This window comes from Melopsittacus undulatus, chromosome 6 (assembly GCF_012275295.1).
Source record: "Melopsittacus undulatus isolate bMelUnd1 chromosome 6, bMelUnd1.mat.Z, whole genome shotgun sequence".
Lineage (NCBI taxonomy): Eukaryota > Metazoa > Chordata > Aves > Psittaciformes > Psittaculidae > Melopsittacus > Melopsittacus undulatus.
In genome coordinates, this window is record NC_047532.1 from 31,989,480 (window position 1) to 32,006,184 (window position 16,705).

The following is a 16,705-nucleotide window of genomic DNA, read 5'->3' on the forward strand; positions in this document are numbered from 1 at the left end:
CACTCTACTGTAGCAAGTGTATACAAAAGCAGACGGCAGGCGACATGCAAAGAATTTTTCTAAATCTGTTTATCAACTTAAGTTACCCGAGGAACAACGTTATCTCATTATATATTTTAAAATAAATTCTGGAGGGTTCAATTAAAATAAGTAACTCCCCTGCATACTAACATCCTGTAGTTTAAAAGAATAATAGTACTTCCTTGTTTCCATATAATCTCAGGTTATAAGTCTAAACAAAGAACTGTAAACATACTTCACTGCTCTTTCAATCATATATTCAAAAGTATGACACAGGAAATATGCACTGAGAAAAAACCTACCTTTATCACATTCATACGCTTTTGCTCCAAAGTCCAGCCATAAAGATAACATTCGTGGCATTGACTGATAGATAAATTGGTTTCCATACTGTAGAGACCTGTGATTACATGTTTAAAGCACACCGTGTTAATGGTATATGTATATTAGATGCTTTACAAATTCTACATCCTGAATTGTTTCACATTCCATTCTGGACTTCAGAAATATATGTTCAGCATTTTAATGCATCCACAACAACTAAAGCTTAATAATACACAAAGAGTGTGTTTTTATTAATCAAAACTGCAGATAAAATAATTAACTGTCTTGCATAAGACAGACAATTGCCTATTCAGAAGGCAAAAGTAAAATTAGGTATGAAAACGAAAAGGAAGCATGCAGCATCTTGTTTTAAAATACTGCATAAAAAACCTGAGTCAGTCTGATTTGTTGTAAGACAATATATTCCTGTAAAAGGTTTTTTGCAGTTTTCTGTTCCCAGGGTAATAGTCAGCCTTCTATAGAAACTAAGCAAAGTTCTCCTAGGGTCTAACCTCCCAAAATGATGAACTATGTATCTAATCAGATCTCCTTGTTTTTCCATCTTGTTGTCAGTTACCATAGGCATTAATTTATCATAGTATTTAGCAAGATAAAAATGTCCATCTTCCCATTCTGGCAAGAATACTGTAACATCCTGCAATAAAATCAAGAAGAGATAGTTACTTTTGGGAAAATGATGAATTTAAAATAAAAATAAGTAAAACAATAACAAAAAAAGCTTCTCAAAACCAAGAATCTTGTTTTAATTCCTTTTCTGCAAACTAAGTGCAAAGAACCATTAATTGTAACTTTAACTCCAAAAATTGTAATCTGGCCCCAAGATAAATGCCTATACAAGCTAGAAGTCTGTTCTTAAAATACATTTTGGATTTGGAGAGAGCAAGATAATTCAAGAGAAGATGATGTAGGATTCCTCAATGGGAAAGATTATAGTTTCATGAAAAATATTAAATTTCTGATCCTGATAGACTCAATACTGGGTTTCTTTGAGGGGTTTTTCTGAAAAGTAAAACAGCAGAATGTTAATGATTGGATTAAATCCTGAAGACTGTTTCCTACCTAAGTGATTCTGTTTGTTCACATTTGTTTTCCTTCTAAATGCATACATTAGAAAAAAAATAACTTAGCAAGTGGCACATCCATTATCTAATAACACTGGCTTGTTTCTAGTGCCAGTATTTTGACAGCAGAGAATCCTAAGCATTAGTATTTTAATATAATCCACAAAAAAAAAATCATTCATTCCTGTTATTTTAACCTTCCTTTGATTTGATATATCCATTACACTTTTCTCTAAATGAGTGTTCCAAAAGTATTTTAATTAGGAAGACAGGAGTTAGTTTTAAAAGGATCAAATGCCAAAACTTGGATGGCAGACATACTACTTTTAAGGGTGCATAAAGATCTGCACCTACTACAGGTTTAGCTGACAATATTAATCCATGCCAACACAGTGTTTCACTAGCATAGCAAGATGAAGCAGTGTAGTGCTGTGTTGTAGAAAAACATACCAGTTGCCCCTTTTCCTAGGGGCATCCTAGTTCTTCAGAGATTGCAAGCATAAGGTGCAGTTAAAAACCGTTACCAGAGAGAGAAGTAACAATGAAGAGTAGTGCAATGCGTCTCGCATCATGTTCTCACTGTCTATTTAGAGTAGCCCACATTTTAGTGATGAATTCTAATTCATGCACTCATAAAAAAAGCCATGCTCCTGCAATTTGTTTATTACTTTAAGAGTTACATTAGGTATTCTTAGCTCCCACTCAGTCTTAGAGGCTTCTAAATCTTTTAGAGTTCTTTTAAATCTTTAAAAGAAGTACTAATACCCTCCTACACACTGAGACACCATTTAATCCCATTGATATTATCCTTGGTTGACATCATCATGACCATAATGATACATTACTTATGGGCTATATTATTATTCAAAACTAATGTCTTGTTAACACTAGTGTATCAAATTACCTTATACTTTTTCATAACTGCATTGCTTTCAAAGTTAGCAGTTTCTTCCATAAATCTGCCCACTAGCAACATTGCCCGACCATGAATAAGCTGATTTTTACTATTGCACGGAGCTTTATTTTCAGAGAAACATAACTCAACCCCCTTCTGGAGAACAATGAGTGCTTGATGAACCTCACCCTAAGGGAAAGAAGAAAATATTTTATATATTTTCAGTGAAATGTAAGTCTTCCATCTTATAACTGTACAAAAGGAAAAGCTATGTTCCCAAGTGTGTGGTACTGTCTTAAAATGCTTCTTATATTCCCTTTTAACCTCAGCATTGTTGTACCTTTAGGTTTACCACAACAATTGCTCCCATGTTTGTTACCTACCTCTATAAGTTGAAAGGATATAGATAAAGGAAACATCTACTATTAAGATATTCTAAATTTGCATGGGGTGCTTTCACAGAGGCAGGTGATCAACCAGTTTTACACATAGCTGACAGAAAAGTCAATGGATACAGAAAAGGGGTGACTAGCAGTGGGAGGTAAAAAACTTCATGTGGCCCAACTACAGTCAGAATGTGCTCGAAGTCTGAGCTGATATATTTTATTTTACATATACTGACTGTGTGCCTTTTTCTCCTTAAAGAAAGCTAAAAATATTACTATCTTGCACATAAGAAAGTAAGTAATTTTTATTTTTTTTACCTTGGACCAGAGCCACTTTGCTCTTTCAATATAAAGCTCTGAGAGTGTAGATTCCCCTGCATTCAGAAGAGCATTATATGCAGTCTGGTGATGACCAGCTTTTCTTGCCACTCTAGCGCTCTGGAGCCAACACTGACCAAGCAGCTCACTGTAATCCTGGCTGCAGAGATATTTTTGCAGGAAATTAAAACTTTCAATCATTGATGCTACTTTACAATCTGAAGTAAATATCACAATGTGTGAACACACAAAATTTTTCAATACAGTATATTGCTACTATTACAAATTATTTGTAATACATATTTGTTTCACCCTCTTTCTGTTTAGGCCTAGATACAAGCGCTCTTTCCCCGTTTCTCCTTTATCTTTCCTATAAAGACCACTTTTCCCTACTATATTGAAGGTTTGTAATACTGGAGAAGACTGCTTGCATCTACAACAAATGTTCACAGTTTTATCTTCTCTCTTCTAATATACATGTGGGAAACCAGAATATTACCGACAATACAACATAAACAAGAAATAGCCACATTCTCACCTTTTACTAAGACTAAGCAAAGCCCTTCTCAGTGCTAAAATGGGTTCTTTTGCTCTGTAAGAGTTTTGGGTCATTTCAATACGAGCACACCAGTTCAGGGAATCTCTACCATAGTCCCCATTTGGTTGCTGAAACATTGGTCCAATACTGTGTTCCAACTCACACAGCATATGCAACCTGGGTTAGAAAAATAAAGGAAAAAGAAAACAAATTGCTTGCTGTTTGAGATGCATGCAAGTTTTACAAAGCTTTTGCAATTTTCTCTCTAAAAGCTGGCCGTGTAAGCAATTTCAAATAGTAGGAGTTTTTAACATGCGAAAATGCAGTGAAACCAAACACTGATTAGTTATTTCCTTACTTTTCCTGAACACAGCGAAAATGAAGATCTCTTGGAAAGGAGGTCAGTTTTTAGAAAGAGTGTTTCTATCCATTACTTTGAGCAATAACTCTTCACAAAGTCTGATACATTCAGTAAATACCATTTTAGAGGCAATGTACTGTTACTTAAACACCTCCTTTACAATAAAGTTATCCCATTTATTAAAAAAATACCATTATTATTAGATATCACTAATTATAAAAAGCTGCAATGCCGAGAGCCTGTAAACTGTCAGGTTCTCACTGGCACAGCCCAGGAGTAAGTGGGTATTATCTGACAGAGAATCAGCGGCTAAGGGCTTCCAAGTAGTCAAGATCAATGACTAAATTAAACTATTTTGAAACAGTTATTTCTCAATAATCAAACTCAATTTCCCAACTAATATAACACTGCAAAAACTACCAACACAAAATAGAATTAAGCAGTAATTCAGAAATATATACTTCAACTGGCTAATTTTACGCAATATCTTGCCATAAGGATTCATTTACAGTGCAGGGGATGTATCATGCCTTTTTCATCAAAAAAGGCAGCTCACTTTTTAGTCTGCTACAGCTACCTTCAAAATTTTTAAAAAAGAAAAAGTAAAAAAATTGAAAGAGATGGGGTTTCAATTCCTACTGCTCTCTGATAGAAGGGAGTGCTTTTAGGCCACCATATAGATTAAAAGCAATGCTCTTAAGCTATTTGAATTAATGGAATTACTGACCTGTATGTGCTACTTAATTCCATGCTTATTACCTGATGTTTACATAATTGACTGGCAATTCTGAAAGACTATACCAAACAGTTTTATTGTTAATATTTTTCATGATGGATAAATCCCAATTAATCAGAGTTCCAGCTGGCCAAATATAAGAAACAAAAAGGTGATAGAAAATGCACATCAGTACATTTATTGTGGAAATTGAAAATTCTTGCTGCTGCATAGCTGATTAGGTGATTTCTGGATTTGAAAATAATGACATGAAGAACAGAGACCTGATAATGTGTTCATATCCTCGCTGATAGGATCCTCTTTCAAAGCTTGCTGCTGAAAGGGGTACAGTCTGTTCTGCACGAACAACCTTGAGTTTTTCATAAAAAGCTGCTTCATTTTTCTTCTTGGCTGACAATAGTAAGTGTCCTAGTCTGACACTCCATGTGGTAGACTTCTCATCTTTGGTGAGGGAAAAAATAGCCTCTTAAACTCTTTCTTTAAGCAGCTTAATCTGAACATGCTAATTTGTGTTAATATATTACTGGAATAGTAATTTTTTTCAAGAACTCATTAACTGAATTTTAGAAATACTGTCTAATTTCACCTCAGAATCCACCCCCTCAGGCAAACCCAGAAGAAGGCTGCCCTCACACTCGCTTTAATTTTCTACTCAAACACTGTAAAGTTTACAATCAAATACATCTACAAATTCTAGAAGACTATCAGAAACAAGCCTCTCCCCAGTAAAACCCAAGACTAAAAAACTAAAATACCTGCCCCTTGATTCAAGATGATTAGACTAACACCTACACTTGTTCAGAAATTCAAGGAAGTATTCATATTTTGGTATCATGATGATTTACCTGAAGCCAAATAATTTTCCAGTAAATCCCATTGTGACAGTTTCCAGGCTGCTTCTACCCTGTAAGTGTTCAATTCCGATATCCATTCAGGCCTATGAAAGAAAATAAAGGCAAAAAAAAATTTGCACTGAGCAAATTTTTGTTTTTCCTTCCCCCCCCCAAGTATGTTTGTCCTACACAACATTTGTAAATATTCTTTATATAAAACTTTCTTTACTTGAAAAGAAACAAAGTAAGCTTGCTTCTAATAAAATTCAATAAAACCAAAGGATACGCACTGATAACAAATGATAGCTGTACAACACGATCTCACAAATTCAGTTTCCAAGTAGCGTACTTAAATTCAATGGCTCTTTTAAAAAACTACCATCTTTCAATTCATTTATTCTCTTAGGCTACAGAATACCCTTGGAAGCAGTAATATGTAAGACAACAAAGGAAGGTTCTATTTAACGTACTAAAGCATGTATCACCACTGCACACAGTGCAGACAGGAGGCACTTGAAATAAATAATATACAGACAAAGCACGTGAAGTTTTCTAGCTTCACACTACTGTTTGGCTGTGCTTGATAAGCCTCAAATGCTTAACAATGGACAAAAATGACTACTGTGACACAGGTGTAACACAAAAGCTTCATATTACTCAAATAAACATTGTAATAAATGCCTACCGTACCTGTTTGCAAGGACTCCATTGACCTGAGTAATTACAGTAGATAACTGACCAAGGCCTAACATGGACTTCACTACACCATGATAATGAATAATCTAGAAATAAGGGGAGGAAAAAAAAAAAACCAAACAAAAAAACAACCACAAAAAAAGAAGGGGGGGTGGGGGAAATCACATAGATACATTAGTTAAATTCATGCAGTCTGAATGAGGAAATACATCTATTTGGATGCTTCTAGTAATATGAAAATGCATTATCAATTGCATCATAAGCTAAGTGAACATTCAAAACTCTAAAGTCTACGATTATCCAAGAACTTACATCACCATTGGCAATTTTTGAAATGTGCCTCACCACAAATCCAGTTTCATATTAAATTTATTAATACCCATATCAGAGCTGTGAATAAAAATTTAATTTAAAGAAATGAACCAGAAGAAAGAAAGTCACAGGAAGGAAATAACCCCCAAACCCAAAGCAGTTTTAGTCTTCATGAAAACGTCCTCCATACCCTGGGAATGAAGTATGGCCAGAGGAATGGAAGATAGATAATTTTAAGTATTCTTTAATCGATTTCCAATTGCTCTTATATTATGAATATTTTCCCTAGAAGTTCATAATCAGAACAGTATGTCAGAATTACTTTGAATACAACCTGTGGTGATTTGCTTTAATAATTCTCTTTGCATGTAGCAGGTAGTGATTGATACTTAAGCAATCAAATTCCTGGCCATCCCATGCAAAGGCTGAGTTCTAATTGGTCCTAGCAAAAACCTTGGCATAAGCATCCAGCCATTAACCCAAGCCTACAAAAGACAATATAAACCCAGTAAGAAATTTGTTTCAGATCATAGACACTTCTAATAGCAGTAATTACTCAGCAACTGCCACAGCAAACTCTTACGTTCTCATTTTACCTAAATCTTTGGCTTAGCCTTATATTTACTAAGGAAGATTTTTAAAAATAGCAGCAACATGTATTTAATTGAAAAGTCTTGAATTTACCTGATCTGGTTCCAGCTGGATAGCCCTGTCATAACAGGCTGTGGCATCTCTTAACAAGCCAATACTTTCGTGTTCAAGGATTTGTTCTTTGAGAGATGGTTCTGCCTTCCGAATTGCACTCACCCCAGCTACTCCATCTGGCTCATGCATAGCCGCATACAATTTCTTTATTTAAACAGAAATGGAAATTGACATTAAAAACAACTCTAAGACAACAAGAAGATATTTTACATATAACATGCTAAGAATCATGCATCTTCTTGAAAATGGAGAATAAACTACTCTGTAGGACTGCTTGGCATTCAGCTTTCATGAAAAAATGTCAGTTTTGCTGAGCTACTTCCAACATTGAGCCCTGTTTTTGCTTAGCATTCTGTAATACTCATGATCGCATACAACAGAAAGAGTAAGAATAGCACACCAAGTTACCTGAAACAATCTGTATAAAGGGCAAAATAAAAATGCTATTATTACATGATAAAGTAGCATAATATGAAGGTGCAGATTATTTAAAGTGGAAAAGCAACAGTCTAAGTTTTTCATATTTAAAATGCTATGAGGAGTATAAACCATAAGGAATCAGAACAGGTTCATCTCACAGGTTAAAATGTTCCTTGAAAATAATTTAAATCCTTTTTAACATTATCTCTTTCTGTACTTTAGGAAAGCTAGAAGATTTATTCTTCAAAGCGTTTTGAGTTTTGGGTTTTTTTTCATTACAGCTTGTGTTTTCTCTGACAAAAGGCACAGAGTTAACTAAAAAATATAAATGTTACATTTTCACCAAACCCACATTTAACTATTTCTAGGATTTCTACAATCTTACATTATACACTAGAAAGCTCCTCTTTCCTTTGCATACAGGAAGCATGCCAAGGAAGGGGAAGTACTACATATTGCTGAAAGACCAACAATTAAACACTTGTATCCCACAGCAAGAGCCTGACTCTATATTTTTTTCTCATCTCAAAGAATAATTTCACACAGCTTCTTTCATCAGTGTCTACTTTAATTTTAAATTAAAACAAACAAAATCCAAAAGGAACTTCAGAACCTGAAGAAATCCAAGATGCTCCTGAATATTTTGTTTCTTCTCTATGATGAATGATTCAAAGTGCATCACAGCCCTTGTGTAAGCCTTAGAGCGGAAGGAAGCCACAGCTAACGTATCCTGAGGTATGAGGTCCAGAAAACATGTCACGTTTTGATACTCTCCATAGTTATCACTCGATGCTACAGAAAAGGGACATTTTAAAAAGTCTGTCTAATCATGTTTCATTTAAAGAATTACCTTATGCAACAAAATTCAGTTATTTTCATAAGTTAGTGACATAATTTGATTAATTTAATAATACAATTTTCTGTCAACAATAATTTATTTAAAACAATCCAAGTGATCTTCCTATATCTTGCATGACTGTCTAAAATATGTTAAATTGTACCTTAAGGAAACTACCAAGAAATTATTATTTTGGTTTTATTTTGAATCTGTACACAAAATAAGCATTCAAACAATGGTTTTGAGTTGGGAGAAGGTGGAAATCACAGTCTGATAGTAACAAATCATTAAGCAGACTAACGCGGTATATTAACACTGCATTCCTAAACGGCAAATTTAAATACTTAGTTGAAAAAAGTAAACGCCATTATTTAAATATAATAAACATCACTCACTTTTTAGATCACTTCTGTCTTTCCTAGACTGGCCAGTATTTTTCTCAGCATTAAGTATTTGAAACTTATGTCTAGCCCACTGAGTTAGATGATCAAGCATAGAGAACACAGTCTGTGTGCTCAGCTGACTTAGATCAGATGCACTGTCATCAAGTCTCCTGGTAGACTGGTCATCGTGTTTCAGAACAGCCATAATCTCCATGTAAACCTACACAAACATTTATATGATATAAGAATAAGTACCATATGGGCATCACAACAGTAGGAAACTGCAGCTAACACAAAAAAGGCTAAAATACTAGATGGTTTTAATTTTAGGTTTTTTATAATTTTGAAGTTATTTGCAAACTTCGTTCCAATCTTAAGAGGAAAAAACTGTAAACCAAGCAACACTTGTTGTCAGGAGACTGCATACAGGGAAAAAGCCTTTGAAAAGCAAACCCTTAGTTTCAGAGTAACCATCATGATTACTGGAATTTTAGGTTTCAAGACACAGTGAATGCTAGTGCACTTCTGTTGCAAATACAATATTTCAAGATTTGTTAAGAGTCAAGTTATCTACAGGCTATCAGATCACAGATCTATTTTTTGCTTACATTTAAGCAAATAACATACTGAAAGACCTGCTTCCTGTTTAGTTTAGCCAATGAGATAACATAAATAACAAATGCTTATGTGGATGTACTTGTTCACACAAGAAAAAAATACCACACACCTCTACACACCCACAGTGTTTAAATATAGCTATGTTAGCTGTGAAATTTCAAATTAACGGAATGTAAGTTATATTTTTTCAGTCTCTTCAACTGCTGTTATAGCAAAGTGAAGGAAAGCAGACTGGATGATTCTCTTCTATCTCTGCTTTGCTGCAAGACATCTTTGATTCCTGTTCTGCAAAAATATAATAGCTAAATAGTTTTTGCACATAAATTTTAAGTGTATACAAGGGAAATAAAAGAAATTATGGTGCTGAAATCTTGGAATTATACAAGTTCAATTTAATCCTTTCATGTTACACTCTCTTCTCTTTGTACCACTCCACCTCTTGATGCTACTGCAGTTACAATGAACTGCATAATCTTGTCCTAGGCCCTACTAAAGAAATAGATGGAAATCCACAGAAAAGCAGTTCAACACAAACTTGTATGAGAACATTTAAAACTCTGGCAGAAATTTTTTATTATTAATACAGGAAAAGGAGTTCAACACAAAATTTGTACATGTAGGTCTACATGTTGAACAGCTCTTAAGAAGAACAGCTCCTTAGGAAGAACATTACCAAGATCTTACACATCTCACCTCTTGTTGATCCTCTTGACTGCATCCTAACAAAACATAGACAAGGATGTGTGGAAGCAGATAAATTGTTACTTTATAATCATTCTTCATCATAATACTGCAGCAATCAAAAACTTTTCGGGCAAGATCATGTCGTACCTACAGAAGATATTATTTTCAGAAAAAGCAAATGCCCAAATAATTACTAGATTTCTTTTTGCTGACAAATACAAATTTTATTCCATCAAATAATTTTATGATACCTGTCTCCTACAGAAGATTCAGACTTAAAGCTGCAACAGGGATGCCAGAAGGCAGCTGCTATTACATGTATCAATTGCTGATACTACAGAAAGACAGGCAAACATTGCTTATATGTTCCACTTTTCCATGTTTCCTACACCATTGGAGATTTGCATTGGCCATAAAAAAAATGTTAAAAGACTTAAGAGTCTACTACTGCACCCAGCCTCTCTTCTGCCCTTAAAAGCCTGTAAAAAGTAGGAAGTTATGAAGACATTCAATTCTTCTCCATCTGTAATATAAAGAGGACAGTGCAGCTACTGAGCTATTGTGATTACATTTACTTCTTAAAGTGGTTGATGTAGAAATGAAATCTTCAGAGGGTCATATGTTGGAAAGGGGAAAGAAAGAGAGAAATATTTTTTATATGCTGGGACTGTGGAGCTATAGGGAAATAAAAGAAATTTATAGGGAAATCAAGAAATTTGTCAGAGACTGGGAAGGTAAATTTGAGGTTTTCCAGAAACATTTAATATACCTTTCAAAAGCATTTGTCAGTGCCTTCAGCTGTATAATAACCTTAGGACAAGGGCAGACTTCCTAGATTTCTGGCTTTGACACTACCTGTGAAACCTAGCCAAGAAGCAGCAACTCTGGGAAGGGAACAGGCATGGTTACCTTGATGATGCAAGAAGTAGGTATGTGCTTTAACAGGCCTATAGTAAATAGGCACATTTCCCCATCCACCCTGTTCAGAAACCGTAATGTAGTCCAAGAATTGTGTTGTACATAGCAATATAGAGAGCAGATTTATTCTCTTACCTTTGTTATAAGATAACCTGCCCAAGTTGCCGACCATTCTGCAAAATTATCACCTAATTTGCTTAAGTAAATTGGCTTCTTCATCTTAGACCAATCTACAGCCTTTTGATAACTCTTGTACCTGTAATTTTTAAATATCCATTTAATAGACTTTTCTATATCATTAAAGAGCACATTGTTAATTATGAACCACATTACATTTCATATACTGAATATTAAAAAAATCAAAATTAAGTAAACACTTTCAGTAGTCAGCATCTTGTACTCTAGAGCTTTTTAAAATGAAACATGAAATACGAACAATTTAACATGTTACTAGAATTCAAGTATACTTCAAAGGGCTGTTCAAATCAATTTTAAGAACTGTAGTTTGATAAATATTTGAGTACTATGTTTTTGACAGGAAAAAATTAGAACATTTATGAAAGCCAAGAAATGCCAAGAGGTTTGCTGAATAAAATAGTAAAATCTATCACAGATAAGCATGACTGTCTTCATGAAGAAATAAAAAGGAAATATTGCTCATTATACAAAACTAAGGTGCACACAGCATTTGAAATTTTCTTCACATAATTTTTATCATTAATTCAACAAATGAAAAGTCAAATTGAAATCCAGTGAGCTCCTCCTACTTCCATAAATGGTAGCAATAAATAGTTACTAATGAATTGGAGTGCAAACTCTAATTCTAGTGAGAATTTCCAAGGAGAAAATAAAGCAGAAACAAAAGCTTCAGTACATTGTAGAAGATGATGCTCTGGGGACAAACAGGCAGATCTAGGCAAAGTATGAGTTGATAATTTTACATGTTTGATTTAGACAGAATTACATTCCAGAAAGTGCTAATTCAGCTTTACATAGAAAGGCTTGATTTGAATTTTGTATATACATACATCACTCTTCACAGAAGAGTAACAATCACAAAACTTAATTAAAAAAAAAAAATTTATTGAAAGCTGTTACGAAAAGGAATTGCTTAAGTTGTCACATACCGTGTATTTAAGTGAGGTTCCAAGATCTCTTGCACATGCTCAGGAAACCTCCTCCAAAGCCTGGAGCCCGGGCAGTCAGTGTTTGTCTCTCTACAGTCATAGATAGACAATAACTCCTGAAAAGGCATGGTTTACATGACCAAGTTAGCACTGAAAATATTTCATGGCCACAGTAGCAACAAAAACTGGTGCATACATAGAAATAATGAGATAGAATTACAGAATGCTTAAATCAAATTATAACTGCAAAACATTCATCCAATATTGTTAATCCCCTATTACTATGCAGTGTTGATTTCAGTTAACTACTAATCCTCCAGACTCTCAAGGCGGTGTTTGGACCACATTATATTGTACTCTGTACATCTGCCAGTGAGCCAGGAGAAGTTAGTCTGATTGCTTATTGTGCATAAGCTAATTACATCTTGTTATTCCAGTGACTACATGGAGCCACTTATTTTCCTGAAGTTTTCACAAAGCTATTAAACAACAAAACCCCTTGAAAAGTAAAAAAAAAAACCCAAAACAAATCAGAAACAAAACAAAAAAAGCAAACAAAAAAAACCAAACCAACCAACCAACAAATAAGCTTGGAGCTGGCAAACCAGCATAAAAGACTAGATTCTGAAAATAAGGGTAGACCGTCTTTCAGTTCCTTCTTAGTGTAAGAAAAACCCTACTGTGTGTAAAAGTGTAAGCAGAATACCTACTGCTTTTCATTTCTGCCTATGGAACCTGCACTATTTTTAAGTCAGTCTCAGGATTACTCCTTGAATTACTATGTCTGGACCCTTAGTTATATCTGAAACATCAGATCTCTCCATCAGTATCATGACACAAAAGCAAACAAATACTTTATTTGACAGCTCCCCAGAATTCTAAGCACTGAGGCATTTAAAAAATAAGAAATCAAAATACCAAATAACATTTTACCTTGTCATTTAAAGCTTCATAGGATGAAGTCTGAAATACTTAAACATGTACTCCAAAATGTATATTTATATTGTGTAATTTTGAGTTCAGTGTGACAGGAAACAATTTGTGAAGTAAAAACCCAGGATCTAACCACCTGTCTTACCTGAATTGCATATGCTGCAGAATCCTGAGCGCGAACATTATCAGCATAAGCAAGGAATGCTCTGGTCAGTTCCATTAATAATCCATAGGCAAAATTTGGATCCTCCACACCAGCCTCAACCACAAACAGAACACCAGTTTCATTAAAACAAACAGAGTACTTTTTATCTTTACTCTCTAAACAGTCATTGCCTATAAACTGGTTTAGATAAGAAAGTAAGTATAGATTTTCAAAGCATCTAATGATGAGGTTCCCTACTCTTAACTACTAAATGACAATTCAATGCTATAGTATTTCATTAGTTCCAGTGGACTAAATAAGACAAGCAATTAAACTGCTGTCTTCCCTTCAAACCACAGCATTAATGTACTCACTTGTACAAAGGAATAAATGATACCCAGCAGATGGGAACAAAACTACCATATAGAAAATAAAAGAAGACCCATTCATGTAAAACGGTTGCAAGAGAAGTCTCAGTCAGCTGCTACACACAAATAGTATTTTACAGCTGCACATCGATCACAAAAACTTCATAGCAATGCTGCACCGGCAGGAAGAAGAGTCCTACTTAACGTGCAACCTTTTTAATGGATTCTATCTGTAAGGTAATACAGACCACCGACAGACTATGATGACTATAAAATGATTAACCAAGATTCCCCTTTTCTGACAAATCGACTCTTCCACAACACGCTGCTCATGGTTCAATGGGTACAATCATCCTGACATGAAAAACCCGATAAAATCCTGGAGCTAAGATGCTCTTAGTCAAGTTTTGGATGGGAAATGTATGGAGTCTTCTGTAAGGTTACGTAGATGCCAATGTGTTTGCTTCCTGCCCCAGTGGTGTGCAGGGAGAAGGGCAGCCATAGCACACTGCACCCACACTGGGTTCTTGACCCAGGAGCTCACTGACACATCTGGCTGCAGATGGACTGGAAATCACAGGGCTGCCTTTGAGTCTGGGGGCTTGGTCACCCCCTTGCCTATCACTTGCTCTAGGCCACGAGCAATTTGGTCAGACAAAAGCCAGAGTCCTCAGGTTCTGTCCTATCTGAAGAATTCGCTGCTCAGCTTGAATAAGCATAATCATATAAGTAAGGCCATATATTTACTACTTTCTAATTCCCTTTCTACCTCCAAGTGATGCTATACTGCACTTTTCCACATCATGTTTCTATTCTTGGTCTACAGAACACCAAATGAAGATACAACTTTCATTAAAATGTTTAAAAACGTCAAATTTTCCCTTCTCTCTTATAATATATGCAACTGCAAAAAGGATCAGAGAATGAAGGGATGATTTGCAACTTCCCTACCAAGTAAAAATCATCATCTCTCCTTTTTCTCCTTCCTCACACATACACGTGAGCACGGCACACACACACAATGTAAAATCATTGAAAAATAGGCCTAGACAGACCTCAGGTCTTAACACCCCTTAATGCTAAACAAACACTACAGTAACTCTTCTTACCACAAATGTAAAATCTTTTCCTTGAGTTTCACTTGTTGAAAAATCGAGCCTCCCAGGATCTATGGCTCCCAATTCACCTAAACATTCTCCACAAAGTAGTCGGGCTTGAGAATTTGCATCCTGGCAGCCGATCAGAAGTACAGTTACCAACTGGGAGATGATCGGCTCCACAGTTTCACTGTCTGTTACATACTTGATCAATTTTTCCTATAAAGTTGAAACATACAGATGAATTATTCTACAACATTTATGGTACACAATCTCAATTTTTTCATCTTTAACTCACTGTTACTTCCTATTTCATTTATCCCTAACTTTAGGTTACTGATTCAAATACCACCATTTTGTAACTAAAACCCAATTGCACTGAATTGCTTGTTACCCTACACAGGACTAAAAAACTTGGGGATTTGGGCCTCAACTAGTAATGCTGTCACAACCAATACTGTATCTCATTATCATACACCACACTAGTAACTTCATTTTTTCTCCCTGTCTTATAAAGAAACTCTCTTTTCTATATTATCCTTTTCACTTTTTCTGTCCCTTTTCTTCATGTGTTCCAATGCTTCCTCCAAATTCTTTTCATGCAGCTGTTATCATACCTTCCGGTTTTGCTGCCACTTGTATCCTTATTATTTCACATTTGTTGGCCATTTCTTCACTCTCAAGCCTACAAAGCCCAGGGTTTCCAGGCCTTTAATCAATGCTAGTCATTTTAAATGGATGTCTTGAATTTTTCCACTTTGGCCCAGTTTTTATAACCCAGTTCCACATTTAGTCCAAATTCAGAAAAACAAAAAACAATTATGTGAAGATCTTTGCTATTATTATTTTTAACTGGAACCACAGCCAACATAAGAGAGTAAGTAGTTTCCTAAACTGTGAACTAGTAAAGTTTTATTTCCCTCAAATATTTTGCTAGGCTTCTAACCACGCAATACATGGCAAGATTTTGCTGGCCTGAGCTCCCAGAACTGCTGACTGGCCTGGAATATATACAGTGATTGTTTGCTCTTGTAGCTAGGATATTTCTTTAAATTTCTGACTGAAGCATGTCCCATAATCTTATATCTACTAAGGAACAGATTTATTATTATGTTTTTAACAGGTCACATACACTCCTCTAGGCTAACAATCTCAGAGACTTGTAAAGCAGTGTCTTCAGCTTGAATGTGGCTATAAAGTTCATTTGAATATGATCAATGATTCAAATTCTTTAGGGTGGGAGGCAAAGGAAGGAGAAAAGAAAAAAAGTGTGAGATGATCATACACATCTTACTGCATTCAGATATTACACCCACACACAAAACATACTGATTTTATTGTATTAGTCTCCTGATGCAAAAGCCGTACATGTTCTAACAGAGAACAAGCGCACAGTAGATAGCTGAAATGGACTTCCTAGATATACTTTTTCTCAGAGTTGAAAAAGAAGATAAAAAACATACCACTAGTGTTGCTGAATCAGAATCACGCAGATTTGGAGGATCTGAAAGTCCTCTTACACAGAGACATGGTGAAAAGAATCCCTTCTCCCTCTTATACTAAGAAAAAGTTAGTTTAGCAATTTGAGGAGAGTGACACAGTTCATGTAGACACCCAGTAATAGTAAGGAGTTTTAGACTGCAGGTTCAAAAGCTATTTGGTTTTATTTTAAATTCCTCTGAAGGAGGTATTCTATACCTGATTTCTATATAATGTTTCTTTCAGGCTGGTAAGTGCATGAATACGAACATCCACATTCTCATGCTGAATAGCTCTCATAGACAGCTGCAGTGTTGTCTGCAAGTCAGTGCTTTTGGAGGATTCCTGAACAAGACATGACATAAGAAGTTCAAGTGAAGCGTAACAGGAAAAGGGTTAAGCAGCATCTCAAAAAACACAAGGGAGAACACATACAAACCTTTTCTTTTCTATGATCTTTCTGCCTACATTCACACCTATATCTATTT

At 35.2% G+C, this 16,705-nt stretch overlaps 1 protein-coding gene across 1 annotated transcript in view; it reads right to left on the reverse strand.

Moving 5' to 3' along the window:
• Window positions 1–16,705, reverse strand: part of ATR (ATR serine/threonine kinase) — a 43,205-nt gene that overhangs the window by 9,481 nt on the left and 17,019 nt on the right. The window contains exons 21-37 of the mRNA XM_031047186.2: window positions 16,437–16,562; window positions 14,751–14,957; window positions 13,274–13,387; window positions 12,196–12,311; window positions 11,204–11,324; window positions 10,160–10,297; window positions 8,861–9,068; window positions 8,241–8,419; window positions 7,187–7,351; window positions 6,185–6,276; window positions 5,507–5,598; window positions 4,925–5,102; window positions 3,565–3,741; window positions 3,027–3,186; window positions 2,332–2,511; window positions 858–1,000; window positions 324–421 (exon numbers count right to left, since the gene is read on the reverse strand). Coding sequence (XP_030903046.2) covers window positions 324–421; window positions 858–1,000; window positions 2,332–2,511; window positions 3,027–3,186; window positions 3,565–3,741; window positions 4,925–5,102; window positions 5,507–5,598; window positions 6,185–6,276; window positions 7,187–7,351; window positions 8,241–8,419; window positions 8,861–9,068; window positions 10,160–10,297; window positions 11,204–11,324; window positions 12,196–12,311; window positions 13,274–13,387; window positions 14,751–14,957; window positions 16,437–16,562 — 2,494 coding nt within the window. The remainder of the gene's footprint in view (window positions 1–323; window positions 422–857; window positions 1,001–2,331; window positions 2,512–3,026; window positions 3,187–3,564; window positions 3,742–4,924; window positions 5,103–5,506; window positions 5,599–6,184; window positions 6,277–7,186; window positions 7,352–8,240; window positions 8,420–8,860; window positions 9,069–10,159; window positions 10,298–11,203; window positions 11,325–12,195; window positions 12,312–13,273; window positions 13,388–14,750; window positions 14,958–16,436; window positions 16,563–16,705) is intronic.